General features: G+C 59.5%; 1 protein-coding gene across 2 annotated transcripts; it reads left to right on the forward strand.

Moving 5' to 3' along the window:
- Positions 1 to 25: 25 nt before the first annotated feature.
- On the forward strand, positions 26 to 9,583 carry TRAF4 (TNF receptor associated factor 4). Of its 2 annotated transcripts, none has more exons than XM_066333363.1 (7): positions 26 to 94; positions 6,812 to 6,863; positions 7,173 to 7,277; positions 7,354 to 7,515; positions 7,840 to 8,001; positions 8,075 to 8,230; positions 8,549 to 9,583. In XM_066333363.1, exons 1-7 carry the CDS (start codon positions 36 to 38, stop codon positions 9,179 to 9,181), a joined length of 1,329 nt encoding a protein of 442 aa, XP_066189460.1. In that variant the 5' UTR covers positions 26 to 35; the 3' UTR covers positions 9,182 to 9,583. The 2 variants fall into 2 exon arrangements, with proteins under 2 accessions (XP_066189460.1, XP_066189459.1); XM_066333362.1 differs by lacking the exon at positions 26 to 94 and adding an exon at positions 3,925 to 4,092.
- The last annotated feature ends 4,075 nt before the right edge of the window (positions 9,584 to 13,658 follow it).

Raw genomic sequence — 13,658 nt, forward strand, 5'->3', positions numbered from 1 at the left:
TCTCTAATTATTTTTGTGATTCTTTCCTGTTTTCAATGAGGGAAACCTCGACGGGCTCTGGTAAAAGCCAACTGATCCCTCTGTCATGTGGAAGGTAATGAATTTCTGCAGATCTCCAGCCCTTCCTTCCCTGCCTCCCAGGCTCCGGCTGGGGAAGGGAGCAGGTCCCGTCCGGCCGGGAGAGGCGTGTGCAGCTCTGGCTGCAGACACAGCCTCCCTGTTTGGCTCCTGGCAGGGTGGGTGCATGGGTTTTTCCCTGCCTTTTTTGTTTCTTGTGGAGCTGCCTTTTCAGGCGGTTACACCCTGCTATCCCAGGAAGCCGACTGGAATTCAAAGGTTCTGTGCCAGTCCTTTGGCACTTTCCTGTGCTGCAGGCTCAGCGCGCTGTTGGGGAAGGTGCTTTCCCCTCCCCGACCAACCTGGGCACCAGAGTGCTTGCAGGGCTGGGTTCACTTGCCTCAAAGTCCTTTTGGGCCACTGCCTCTCCTCCCCGTGCGGAGCTGGCAGCAGCTCCAGCTCCTTCCAGCATCAGATTTCTCTTGGCTGCCTTGTGCAGGGCTCTCAGGGCTCCCCTCTCCGCACACCACATTCAAACACATCCCTTAGGAAGGGGCTGGTGTTCCTCCTGCAGCCTTGCCAGGGCTGAGGGTTGGCTGGGACAGCAGCAGGCAGGACAGAGGGCTGACTCCCTTTGTCTTGGCAGTGGTGGCACCGAAATGCCACTGCTTCAGGAGCCAAGCTCCAGCTGTGCTGCCAAATCCAGGGGTGCGGCCCCCCCTACCCGGTTCCTATCAGTGTACTGGTGTTAGGTGGATTATTTTATGGCTTAATGACACCTTTGTACTGCATTGTTCCGCTGGAGGTGTTACCAGCATGAATATTGGGCTCCTTTGCTCCGGACTGGGGAAACCAGCGTGGACCAGTGCACTTTGTGCTGGGCTGGGGGGCTCCGGTGAGGGCTGGAGCCCTCGGGATTTCCCCGCCTGGGCTCTCCGCACAGGAGTTCAGCTGTAAAGCCTAGCGAGATCATTTGAATAATTTAATACCGGGCTGTGACCAAGCCTGGCGAAAGGGTAAAGGAAACAAAGAGGCCCCCAGCCCCGAGCAACAAAAGCTCCTGGAACGACAAGCCGAGGCATGTCCGTGCTGCCGGAGGCAGAGAGCAGCTCGGGCAAATAGGCCACTTGCATTCCTCACGTCTGCTGCTTTGTTTCCCTGCAGAAGCTCCCGGTGAAATCTGCAGGTCTCAGGGCTTCTCCCTTTATCCTTTTTTTGTTCCCGTCTTGTGTGGAGATGCTGGTGGATCAGGGTCCCCGCGGCTCTTCCTGCTAAGGAAAGGCAGGGCCGGAGGGAAGGTGATGTGGGATGAGATGATGCCTGGTCCCCGCTCGTGCATCCTAGTGCGGGTCCCCTCTGGCCATTGTCACCCAGGGAAAAGCTGTCCCTGTTCCAAATAAGATCCTGTTGACTTGGGGCCATGACTGTAGCAGGAAGCAGCCCAAACCGCCTGCTGATCCCGGAGCTGATTTATTTTGATTACGGCACCTCTGTCGAGGTCGTATCCTCATTCCCACGAGGTTTTTGGCAGGAGGTGCGGCTGCCGTCCCTCTGTCGGTCTGCCTGGATCCCTTACCTCTGCCCTCCCTGGGCACGAGGCCCCAGAAGCCGGGAGAGGACTCTCCCCACTCCTTTCCCTGGGGCAAAAGGCTCCACCTTAACTTCTTTAGAAGCCGGAGCGTCTGTTTTCTGTCCCTCTAGTTTAACTTAAATTGAAGGTGGAGGGATGGACTAGCAGGGAGAGGCTGGGGAAGAGAACAAGAGGCCTCTCGGAGCTCAGATGGGTTCAAGAAGTGACCCATCATGGGGGACAAGGAACATATCACCTCCACAAAGGGAATTGCCCTGAGTGTCGCCTTTGTGTGAGACAAATGCCTGGCTGTGATGTTGAGTGCGGGGAGGGCTTTGCTTAGGGAGAGGGGAAAAGGAGGGATCTTTGTTTGCAGGGTCTGACACCTCCCAGCCGCCCTGCCGGCACAGCCAGCACCTTCTGATGGCTTTGTCAGCTCCCGGCTAATTAGCAGAGATGCTCTTCAGTGAGGTTAGGGAAGAATAATTTTAAAACATCAAAGAGAAGCAGTAAATAATGATAAAAGTCAGCTGTTTCACGGTTGTCATCGGAGGCACAGGCTGCCTGTGTTTACAGGACTGATGTGTCCTGTCTTTGGAGTCCCATCAACCCCCAGGATACCAAGGACCCGTCCTTTTGGCCTGTACACTGTCCCAGAGTGGTGTCCAGGGACAGTTTTTAGCCGGGGCCAGGTCACAGCATGTCAGGGACAGTGTCTGGGTTGTGCCTATCTCTTGCTGGAGACAGCCTGGCTCCGGGCTCTGCTGGCACAGAGTGGCAGAACCAGCTGGACCGTGGGGCTGCTGGTAGATCCTGCCCTGGGGGTGTCACCGCCCTCGGCAAACCCGGCCGGGGAGCACCTCAACCCCAGCTCGAGGTGGCTGTTCCTCCCCACTGCTCCCTGTACAGTTGCCCACTGTGCCTTGTTTTTACCTTGTCGAATTTCCAGTATCACTGGGAGCTGGTTAAAGTTTAGCTTAAGTGCTCTCCATCATCCGAGCAGCGACTCAGGTCTCTTGGAATATCCCCTGCTGATGGCAGCTCGTGCTCAGTGTACCCCAGTACAAGGTTCCCTGATGTTTGGGAGCCCCAGTGCTGCTCAGAACAACCTGCCATCCCTCAGGGTAACCCCAGAAATGAGCCACCCTTCCCCTCCCTGGCAGCTCTGGCAGGGAGCAGCCTGCCTCCCCCCGGGCTGCTGCAGGGTTTTATTTTAAGCAGAGCCTCTCCGGGAGAAGGGTAACGTGAGCTCCTTGAGTGACAAGTGATAGAGCTCGACTTGCTCAGCGTGTCCCCCAGGAATCCCTCTCCTCTGCCATTTGCTAATTGAAAACTGCTAACATTTGGGTCTGGAGCAACTGCCGCCCTTAATGGGAAGCTGGCTGGAGCGAGCGTTGGTGGGACTAACACATGCTCACAGCCTGTCATCTGCTCGGCTCCATCTCTGGGGAAAGGGGCAAATACTCCCATATGCTGCTCTGATTTCTGAAAGAGTGACGAGGGGGCTGGAGCCAGACAGATTTGCTTTTATTCTCCCTCCTCCAGGCTCTTGCTCAGTTACAAACCGTGGCTGGAAGGGAGGCTGTTGGCTGCAGCCTGGGGCATGAGCTCCCAGCGAGACAAAGCCACAGGAGCGTGTGTCCCCCTCGTGCCTGTGGCGTGGAGGGCTCAGGACACTCCTCCGTGTCCTGCTGGGGGTGATGGCTGGGACACGAGCTGCTCTCTGTGGCAGGAGCAGGACTGGGAGCTGTGTCCCACCTCTGGCCTCGCTCAGGGGCACAGTGGCCCCGGGGCTGCCTGCAGGAGTGTGGCACCCCTGGGGCACCCCTGAGTCAAGGAGGGCATGTAGGGTCAGCGAGGACACCGCAGTGTGTGCCCCCAGAGCCCAGCCCTGGGCCAGGGGAGGCCGCAGTGGGTGAGGGGACCGTGTGTGATGTGATGCTCCCCAAACTCCTGGGGCGGCTGTCCCCAGTGCGGTGGGTACCGAACCCCCCCGTCCCCGAGGGCTGTGCCCGGTGGGGTGCTCCCCAAGTCCCCAGGGTGGCTGTCCGCGATGTGCTGCACCCCAAACCCTCTGAAGAGACTGTCCCCGGTGCGATGCTCCCCGAGCCCCCGGGCCGCCGGGACCGCTCCATCCCCCCCGCGCGGCGGCAGCGGGCCGGGAAGGCGGGGACCGGCCGGGGGGCGGTGGCGATGGCGATGCCGTCCCCCGTCGCGGGGCGGGCTCAGGCCGGTCCCACCACCCCGTCCGGCCCCCGGGCGGAGCCGGGCGCGGAGCGCTGAGCCGAGCGGGCGCGGGGCGGCGGCGGCGGCGGCGGCGGGATGCCGGGCTACGACTACAAGCTGCTGGAGCGGCCGCGGCGGCGGGTGCTGTGCCCGCTCTGCGGGAAGCCCATGCGGGAGCCCGTCCGCGTCTCCACCTGCGGCCACCGCTTCTGCGACACCTGCCTGCAGGAGTTCCTCAGGTGAGACCCCGCATCACCCCACGGGCCACCCGACCTGACGTTACTCCGAGCACCCCTTCTTCCCCCGTGGGGTTCCCCGCGGGGTACCCGCACTCCGGGCGGCAGCGGGGGCTCCTCGCCACCCTCCGGTCCGCCGCCGGTCCCGGGGTGCGGTGTGCGGGGGTGCCCCGGAGAGGGCTGCGGGGTGCCCTGGGCTGGTGTCGGAGTGCGCGGCGCACGGGGGTGCGGATGCCCCGGGCCCGGGAGGGAATGCGGGATGTCCCGGGAAGGAGCGCGGGGTGCCTGGGGATGGGGGGGTCCTGGGGAAAGATGCGGGGTGCACGGGGCTGCTCCGGGCCGGGGAACGGCGGCGGTGTGCCCCGGGAAAAGATGCGGAGTTCCCCGGGAAAGGCGCGGGGCGCCCAGGGATGCCTGGGGCCGGGGAAAGGTGCGGGGTGCCCGGCGGTGCCCCGGGGCAGGGAGGGGGTGCGGGGCGCGCCCAGCCCGTGACAGGCGCCCCGCGGGTGCAGCGGCCCGTGGCCCCTTTCGCTGAGGAGGAGGAGGAAGAGGAGGGCCCGGTGAAGCCCGGAGCGGCGAGTTTCGAGATTCGAGCTTAACCCCTTCCTGCCCCGGCCCCGCCGGAGGAAGTGGCCGGGGCTGTTTTTGGGGACGTGTATGCGGCCACCCCGGTGTCCCCGTGCCCACGGATGAGCGCGACCCGGCCGTGAGCGCTGGCCGGGAGCGAGGAGCCGGGGCCTCTTCAGACCCCCGGGGTTTGGGATCCCCGGAACCGGTACCGGCAGCCGGGGGACACGTGCGGGGCCGGGGATGTCCCGGTTCCGGCCGCTGCACTCGGCGCGGTCCCGCGGGGGACACGGCGAGGATGTGCCCGTGCTCTGTCCGGGCGGTGACAAGCGTCACCCCGGGCCTTTCCCCGCCTTTCCCCGCCGGAGCGACCTTCGCCCGGGCACGGCTCCCGGGCACCACCGTCACCGGGGCCGGTTTCTGTGAAACCGGGCGTTCCCCGGGGCACGTGTCAGAGCGCATCTGTCCCCCCCCTCCCCCGCACCCTTCCCGCAGCACCTCCGCTCTGCCGGGGGGAACGGCCTCGGGGGTCCCCCCGAGCACAAACTGTTTGCCCCGGATCAGTTTGGGGATCCCATGGGCTGAACCATGCAGCCCCACCGCGGTGCTGGGAAGGGGTGCCGGGGAGACGCGGGAGATGCTGGGGTTCCCCGCCTCATCACCTCGCTGTGCCCCAACACGCCGTGAAGGTCAGAGGCAAGGACGGTCCCCCCGGGTGCTGCCTCAGCACATTCCCTGCCCGGCCAAGCGTGAGGAATGGGGAGGCTTTGTCAGGGATTAGGCGCTGGCTTCGGGTCATCGTCCCACTTCCCTCCCAGCCACAACACCCCAACACCGTGCACGGGGTGCAGGCACAGCTGGCTGCCCTGGAAAGGCAGCAGAGTGATCTCAGCCACAGGGCAGTGCCAGCCACGAGGCGATGCCACGGGCTCCTCAGGAAGGGCCCGGTGCCCGGCCCTGTCTAGGAGCATCTTATCTTGGTGGATCCCTGATGACTCCCACAAAACCACCTGCAATAAACAGAGTGGGCACGTGCAGAGCTGGTTGCAGCCCTTCCCCATGTGAATCACACCCCACAGGGGTTCCTGGGTTCACTTGCACTCCCAGCTCAGGGGTGGTGGCCACAGGGGACATGGCCCGGGCAGCCCAGGCTGGCGCGTGCCCGGCAGCACTGCTGGCTCTGTCCCGGTGTCTCACATCCACTTGGCAGCTCTGGTCAAGGCCACACCAGTGCCTGCCAAGGGCATGCAGTGATTAAATGGGCACAAGGGCTGTCCAGGCAGGACAGCCTTGTCCAGTGTCACTGCAAAGACACTAGAGCCACAGGGTCCCTTTGTGTCCCTGGTGATGTCCCTGTGGGTCTCCCACCCCAGTGTCCATCGGGGATGGCGCATGGACACCCTCCCCTATCCCTGGGCACAGTGATGTGCACACCAGAGGTGACGGTGACTCCTGGCCAGCCTTGTCACAGGCCAGGCTGCCTCCTTGGCTGGGTCCTGTCTCCACTTCATGCTGCTCTTCTGCAAGTCAGGGCTGAGCAGGGCCCTTCCCTTCTTGTGGCCAGCTCTTGGGAGGACTCCCTCATCCTGGGGGCCCAGCAGGATAGGGACCCCTCCCGGGCAGCTGCCTGTACACCGTCCTGACTCACTGGGGTCATTTCCTGTGGAGCAGGAGCCCCAGGGGCACATCAGGCTGCACATCTGGCGCCCAGCTGTTGTCCTCCCCCATTTCCCCTGGGCCCCGGCACCTGGGGCAGTGGACGCCCCGGCGCCGCCGGCACCCTCCTTAATCCCAGGGGACGGGATGGGCAAGGGGCTGCCTGCCGGGGCTCCAGATGGTGCCACGCTCCCGGAGTCTGGCCCAGGCCCCAGGGGACAGGGGCCGCCGTGCCTGGCTGGGGGCTGCCTGGGGGGGTGTCTGGCGGGGGCATTTCCCAGCTCAGACAGATGGAGCAGGATTAGAGCCGTGGCTCCCCCAGGGTGTCGGCTGGATTTGGTACGGGGTGAGCGCTCAGCAGTGCAGGGACAGCGCCAATATCCTGGGGTGGGATGTTGGGGACCCGGTGGGACGTGGTGGCTGTGTCACTGGTGACACGAGTGATGACACTGGGTGACTCCCCAGCCTCGAGTGATCCCCAGCCTTCTGTGTCTTGCAGCGAAGGCGTCTTCAAGTGCCCAGAGGACCAGCTGCCCCTGGACTACGCCAAGGTGAGCCTGGCACACGGATGAGTGCCCTGCTCCAAGGGGACATCTCCACCAAGGGGCCGTCCCCAGGCTGTGCACAGAGCCTGGCACAGCCTCGCCAGCCTGGCACGGGCGCCCAGGCGGAAGCAAGAGTCCTTTGTGCCGCGGGGCCGGGGAGCGGAAACCCGCTCCCAACAAAGGGCACTTGTTGGTGTGCCCAGGGGGGATCCGGCCCCGGGCAGCGTGCCCAAGGCTCCCAGCCAGGCTGTGCTGGGGGCTGCGTGCCCCTGCAGCCCTGTGCAGGATGCTGATACCCCACTGCTGCCCCTCCAGATCTACCCCGACCCCGAGCTGGAGGCGCAGGTGCTGAGCCTGGCCATCCGCTGCATCCACAGCGAGGAGGGCTGCCGCTGGAGCGGGGTCATCAAGTACCTCCAGGTAGGACCTGGGAAGATTGGGAGGGGTCAGATGTGTACCCCCATGGCCTTCCCATCACCATCCCTGTGTCCCCCAGGCCCATCTCGGCACCTGTAGCTTCAATGTGATCCCCTGCCCCAACCGGTGCAGCACCAAACTGAGCCGCCGTGACCTCGCCGACCACCTCCAGTACGGCTGCCCCAAGCGCAGGGTCAAGTGCGAGTTCTGTGCCAGCGACTTCACTGGGGAGGCCTTTGAGGTGGGCAGTGGTGGGGGACACTGTGGGGGACACAGCTGGCCAGGGTGCCACGGTGGGTATGGCTGTGCTGGGGGTGTGGTGTGGGTGTAGCCAGGATGTGTGGGCACCCCAGTAGGCTGCAGGGCACCATGGGGACAGTGTCTGGGTATGGGGACACTGTGCGAGACACATCATGGCAAGGACCTCCAGCCTTGGAGGGGGATATGGGTATGTGGGCTCCTCGTCATTGTGCCCTCTGGCTGTGGAGGCACTGTGTGTCCCCATCCCTGTTAGGGCTGGCTGGTGAGGGCAGCCAGAGGGTGATGACACTGTTGTGGTCCCCAGGGCCACCAGGGCACGTGTCCCCAGGAGAGTGTGTACTGTGAGAACAAGTGTGGGGCCCGGATGATGCGGCGCCTGCTGTCCCAGCACGCCCTGGCTGAGTGCCCCAAGCGTACCCAGCCCTGCACCTACTGCTCCAAGGAGTTCGTCTTTGACACCATCCAGGTGAGATGGAGCCCATGGGGACCCTCACCCTGCTGGCTCCCAGCCCCAGCTGACAGCCTGTCTGCCTCCCCAGAACCACCAGTACCAGTGTCCCCGGTACCCCGTGCCGTGCCCCAACCAGTGTGGGACACCCAGCATTGCCCGGGAGGATGTGCCCACCCACCTCAAGGAGAGCTGCAGCACTGCCATGCTGCTGTGCCCCTTCAAGGAAGCTGGCTGCAAGCACCGAGTGAGTGTTGTGCCTGTGACCAACCTGCCCTGGCATCTGTGCTGTCCCTACCATGTCATGCCCGTGCCCCACAACATCCCCACACCGCTCCTGCCCTGACATCTGTTCCCTCTCTTGTGCTCAGTCCTATCCATGTGGCTCCATGGCCTCACCCCTGTGTTTGCTACCCAAGTGTCCCCGTGCCACTCCTGTGTCCCCATAACATCCCTGTGCCATCATGCTCCAATGACATCTCCCCGTTATCCCCACGGTACCTTCTCTCCTGTCCCATGTCCCCATGCTGTCCCTGTCCTGCTGACGGTCCCGCTGCCCCCGCAGTGCCCCAAGCTGGCCATGGGCCGGCACCTGGAGGAGAGCACCAAGACCCACCTGGGCATGGTGTGTGCCCTGGTGAGCCGGCAGCGGCAGGAGATCCTGGAGCTGCGCCGGGAGCTGGAGGAGCTGTCGGTGAGCAACGAGGGGACCCTCATCTGGAAAATCGCCGACTACGCCCGCAAGCTGCAGGAGGCCAAAGCCCGCAGCAATTACGAGTTCTTCAGCCCCCCGTTCTACACCCACAAGTACGGCTACAAGCTCCAGGTGTCGGCTTTCCTCAACGGCAACGGCAGCGGGGAGAGCAGCCACCTCTCCGTCTACATCCGCGTGCTGCCGGGCGAGTACGACAACCTGCTGGAGTGGCCCTTCTCCTACCGAGTCACCTTCTCCTTGCTGGACCAGAGTGACCCCTCGCTCTCCAAGCCCCAGCACATCACCGAGACCTTCCACCCCGACCCCAACTGGAAGAACTTCCAGAAGCCGGCGGCCTCGCGCGGCTCCCTGGACGAGAGCACCCTGGGCTTCGGCTACCCCAAGTTCATCTCCCACGAGGACATCAGGAAACGGAACTACGTGCGGGACAACGCCATCTTCATCAAAGCCTCGGTGGAGATCCCCCAGAAGATCCTGGCCTGAGCCCCGGAGGGGGACAGGATGTGACCGGGGCACCCACCCAAGGGTGCCCCAAGTGGTGCTGAGCCCCTGCCCGCAGCCGGTGCCCCTGGCTTGGGGACGCTGCTGTGGCACCGCAGTGGCTCTCAGGACAGGCAGGGGCTGTCCCATCCCTCCTGGGGCTGGGACTGTCCCCTGGGGCAGCCCCTCCTCAGGTGCCCGGGGGTGCCGGGGGGCTGGGCCCCCTAAGCGCCTCCCCGAGGTGCCCAGCAGCCCCGGCCAGCCTCGCTGGGGCCCTGCAGGACCCCACTGCCCAGAGCCATATTTGTAAACTGGTGCTCCCCAGGTTGTTATTTATTACCCCGGGCTGGGGCTGCTGCCCCCTCCCCACTTCTTTATCTTTTCAATAAACTTTTCTTGTATTTATTACGGCTGCCTGAACGTCCTTGCTCAGCCTGAGCCTCCTTCCTCTGCCTGCCGCCATCGGGATGGCAGCCCCGGGGCACGCTCCTGGGTGCAGCAGTGGGTGCTGGGGACAGGGAGAGCCGGGACTGGGCCGGGGGGCACGGAGAGGGGTAATCCCTGACCCACATCCCGGCAGCAGACGGGCTCAGATGGAGCCGGTTAATTCGGTAATCACCGGCAGCAGCGGGGATGTGCGGGGCTGGGTGGGGGTTGCCGGCCCCGGGGGGCTGTTTCCCTGCAGGGCCCCCCGCTGTCCCATCAGCCCCTCGTTAGCGCTGGGGTAATTAATGAGCCGGGGGATGGGTGGTCCCCAGCACACGGGGTGGGCGATGCTGGGGATTTCTAGGGCAGACTGGGGGAGTCGGGCTGGATCAGAGACCCCAGGGCCGTGCGTCTGGCCCCCCCCATCCCCATCCCCGGTCACCCCGGCAGCAATGGGGGGGTCGTCGTCTCTGCAGGATAATCCCACAATTGCATTAGTGCTCCTCCGGTTTAATGCAATTAGCCCCTAATTAGCTGCACCCTGCGGCCCTGGCTGGGCTGGGGGGCAGCACTGCCGGGGGTGTCCCCATACCCCGTTTTCCCCCCCGAGGAATGTCCCTCTGAGCAGGTCCCAGCCCGGTGGGGCAGCTACTTCTGTCCTTGCTGCTACCTTGTACTGGTGCCTAGTTGCTGCCCAAACTGGTGCCCAGTACGAGCCCACACCACTGCCCAGTGCCAGCCTGTACTGGTGCCCAGTGCCATTCCTGCAGTGGAGCGAAGTGCAGGTCCATACTGGTGCCCAATGTCACCCCATACTCGTGCCAAGTGCCAGCCTCACACTGATTTCTGATGCCAGCCCCTAATGTCGGACAGTTCTTGCCCATACTGGTGTGTCCAGTGCCAGCCTGTACTGGTGCCCAGTGCCAGCCCACAATGGTGGCAGTTCCAGCCCATTCTGGTGATCCAAATCAGCCTATCTTGCTGCCCAGTGCCAGCCCAAACTGGCCACTATTGCCAGTCTATTGCCAGCCCATACTGGTGCCCAGTTTCAGCCCGTACTGGTGCCCAGTTTCAGCCCGTACTGGTGCCCAGTTCCAGGCCACACTGGTGCCCGGTGCCACCCGTGTGTTGATGTCCAGTGCCAGCCCATACTGGTGCCCAGTGCTGGCCCAGCCGGTCCCCAGTTCCAGCCCGTCCCCGTGTCCCCGTGTCCCCGTGTCCCCCTCTCCGCCCGGCGCTCGGCTCGGTGGCGCCGCCGCGTGGGGACCGAGGGGAGGGGAAGGTGTCAATAGGCATTTATAGCCTTATAATTTATATTAATGAATAATAATTATAATAATCGTTATTATTATTATAATCATTATAATCATTACACGAACAAATTGATATAATTAATATTAAATACTCTTTCTATCCTCGCATATTTTAGGCTTGTTTTTTATTTTATAGTTAATAGATACTTTTAAATATAATATTTTAAAATATTTTAAGTTTATTATTTTATATATTATATACGTATATTTATATTATAAAATATATCGATATATGTATTGCTGTTCTTATGTCAAATTGAATATATCAACATAATTGCATTATGTAATTTTTTAGTATTTTTATTACATAAATTTATTACATAAACTATTACATATATTATTTATATTATAGAAAATTTATCTGCATGTTTACACATCTTTCATACTTCATATTTATCAGACATAATTTTTATTAAACAGCTATTTCTAATTTTAATCTTTATATTCTATGTATATTTTTAAATTTATTATGCGAATTTTATTTATATATTATTATTTGCGTGTATATTATACACATCCCCCCCCATACACACACGAAGTACAAGGACAGCCCTGTCCCTCTGTCCGGGCCACACACAGGGCTTTGGCAACCCTTTGTTCCAACCAGCTGCCTTTAAAGAAATAAAAAAAAAATCAAATCAAAACCCTTATATAATTTATGAACTAAAAGTGGGAAGCGGTGCTGGAGGAAGCCTGGACAGCATCTCCTGGATGAGCTCAGGGAAGCCAAGAAGGAGAAAAAACAACCCTGGGAGCTTGGAATCCCTGTCCTTACCTCAGGGGCCAACTCCCAGCTCTGCTTTCCCTGCTTGGGTTGATTTTCCCCTTTTCCTTGCCCCTTTCCAGCTCCATCTGTGGGATGTGCTGTTGGGAGCTGCACTCCAGCTCCGTTTACCTGGGCACGTCTGGAAATGTCAGCCGGATCTTGGAGCACCTCTTAACCTTCAGCGTTCCCAGGGAACGAGGCAGCGAGTCCCCGCCAGGGCCTGGGCTGCAGAAAAAAAACAGGAGGGGGGAGATGCTCTCAGTGCTCAGGGAGGAGAGGGAGACAAATCGATTTTTGCTACTAATTTTAGCCTCAAATACCAAGTTTAAAAATAAACTTCCTGGAAACTTGTTGGTTTGAGGGTTTATTCTAAAGGTTTGTGCTGCCAGCTCGTTCCCTGCTCTGTTGTCCCAGCATCACTGGGACAATGGAAGGAACTTCAGAAGATGCTCAAATGAGAAAGTTTTATTAAATACCAAAAAAATCGAGGGATACCCCACCAGTGCAAGACCCCCACCACAGTGGAGATGCCCTAAATAACTCCCAAACCTTTTTAACCTCTTGGGGATTGTAGGTAGGGAGGATTTTTGGCAAAACCACTTCATCTGCTCACACCATAGAGCCCCGATTTGTGCTGATTGTTGATGCTTCTTGTCTAAGACAATGAAACCAGACATTGATATTGTATAGGGAGAAAAAGGTGAGAAAAATTTGCTTTGCACATCCTTTATTAAAGACCTGTCTGGGCCCCTTCCCTCCTCATTTGCCTACAGGACTGAGGGGTTTGAGGGCAGTGAAAGTTGTTGAGATTTCACAGCAGTTTTTTGGTGCAATTCCACTTCACTGTTGGTACATCTCTCAGGCTTGCAACCACTCTAGCAGAATCAACAGCCTGTACCCAATTGCTTTGAAATTAACTTAAACTAAGCTGATAAAACACTCCAGTAATTTTATTGCAATTTGGCTCTGCTGAACGTTGAAGAGCATCCGAAAGGCGGCTCTTGCTGGAGGGTGTCCAATGTGTGCTCCAACCAAAATGTGCCCCTTTCCTTTGGCTCCTTTACCCTCTGGACCTGCCCAGGACCCCACATGGAGAATTTTTTCCTGCTCTGAATTTTTGCAGCATCCCCAATGTTACTCCTCTCCAAACATCAAAAGCTGCCAGAGCTGCTGGAGTTCGCAGAGAACATCTGGTTGTTGCCTACCTTGGGTCAAAATCTCTGGAAGAAAAACCTATTTGGCCCTAAAGGAGAAGTTTTGAAATGTTGGATTTTACTCAAAGCTCTGAGCTTAGCTCTGGTTGCAGGTGATTCCTCAGTGGAGGCAGCAGCTGCTCACACCAAGTCCCTGCTGGATCATTTTCCACCAGATCCTCATTCCAGCTCCAACTGGCTGCAAAGATGATGAGAAAGTCTCCTGAAAACTCCTCGCAGAAGAGATTGTTCCTGTTGGGGGGATGGATAAAGAAACCAGATACCAAAGAAGCTTCGAGTCAAAGGAGAAGAGGATCCTGCAGCTCTGATGGACAGAGTGGCTGCTGTTGGAATTTCCGGACGCTGCAGAGGGATGGATGCAGCAGTGCCTGTGGGCAAACAGCTCTTCCTGCCTAGGCTAAGCTGCCTGGTTTAACCCAAATTCCAGGAAAACCATGTGGGAACCAAATGTCCGTAGTACTTGAGGAACACTGGGAGCAGTAGGAAAGAGAGATTTTGACGCTCAGGTTTGCAGTGAGCACAGGAGATGAGGTTGGAGTTTTGTCCTTTTGAGGGATAGAAGCAAAGATTAAATGAGATGCAGAATCCTGGGAGAGGGGAGGAAATCCTGTCAAGTCCCGTCTTCTGGAAGGTTAGCCCAAATGTTACAAACTCCCTTTAAATTTTTGGCAGGACTCAAATCCCCTTATTCTGTCCTCCTCCTCTTACTCTGAACCATTATTTCAGCACCTTCCTCTCAGATTCTTTTCCCAAACCTTCTC

This window comes from Sylvia atricapilla, chromosome 20 (assembly GCF_009819655.1).
Source record: "Sylvia atricapilla isolate bSylAtr1 chromosome 20, bSylAtr1.pri, whole genome shotgun sequence".
Classification (NCBI taxonomy): domain Eukaryota; kingdom Metazoa; phylum Chordata; class Aves; order Passeriformes; family Sylviidae; genus Sylvia; species Sylvia atricapilla.

Coding starts and splice junctions, on each gene's coding strand:
- TRAF4 (XM_066333362.1), top strand. CDS start 3,950: ATGCCGGGCTACGACTACAAGCTGCTGGAGCGGCCGCGGCGGCGGGTG. Junction 7,278..7,353: donor GGGTCATCAAGTACCTCCAG/GTAGGACCTGGG, acceptor TGTGTCCCCCAG/GCCCATCTCGGCACCTGTAG. Junction 7,516..7,839: donor TCACTGGGGAGGCCTTTGAG/GTGGGCAGTGGT, acceptor TGTGGTCCCCAG/GGCCACCAGGGCACGTGTCC.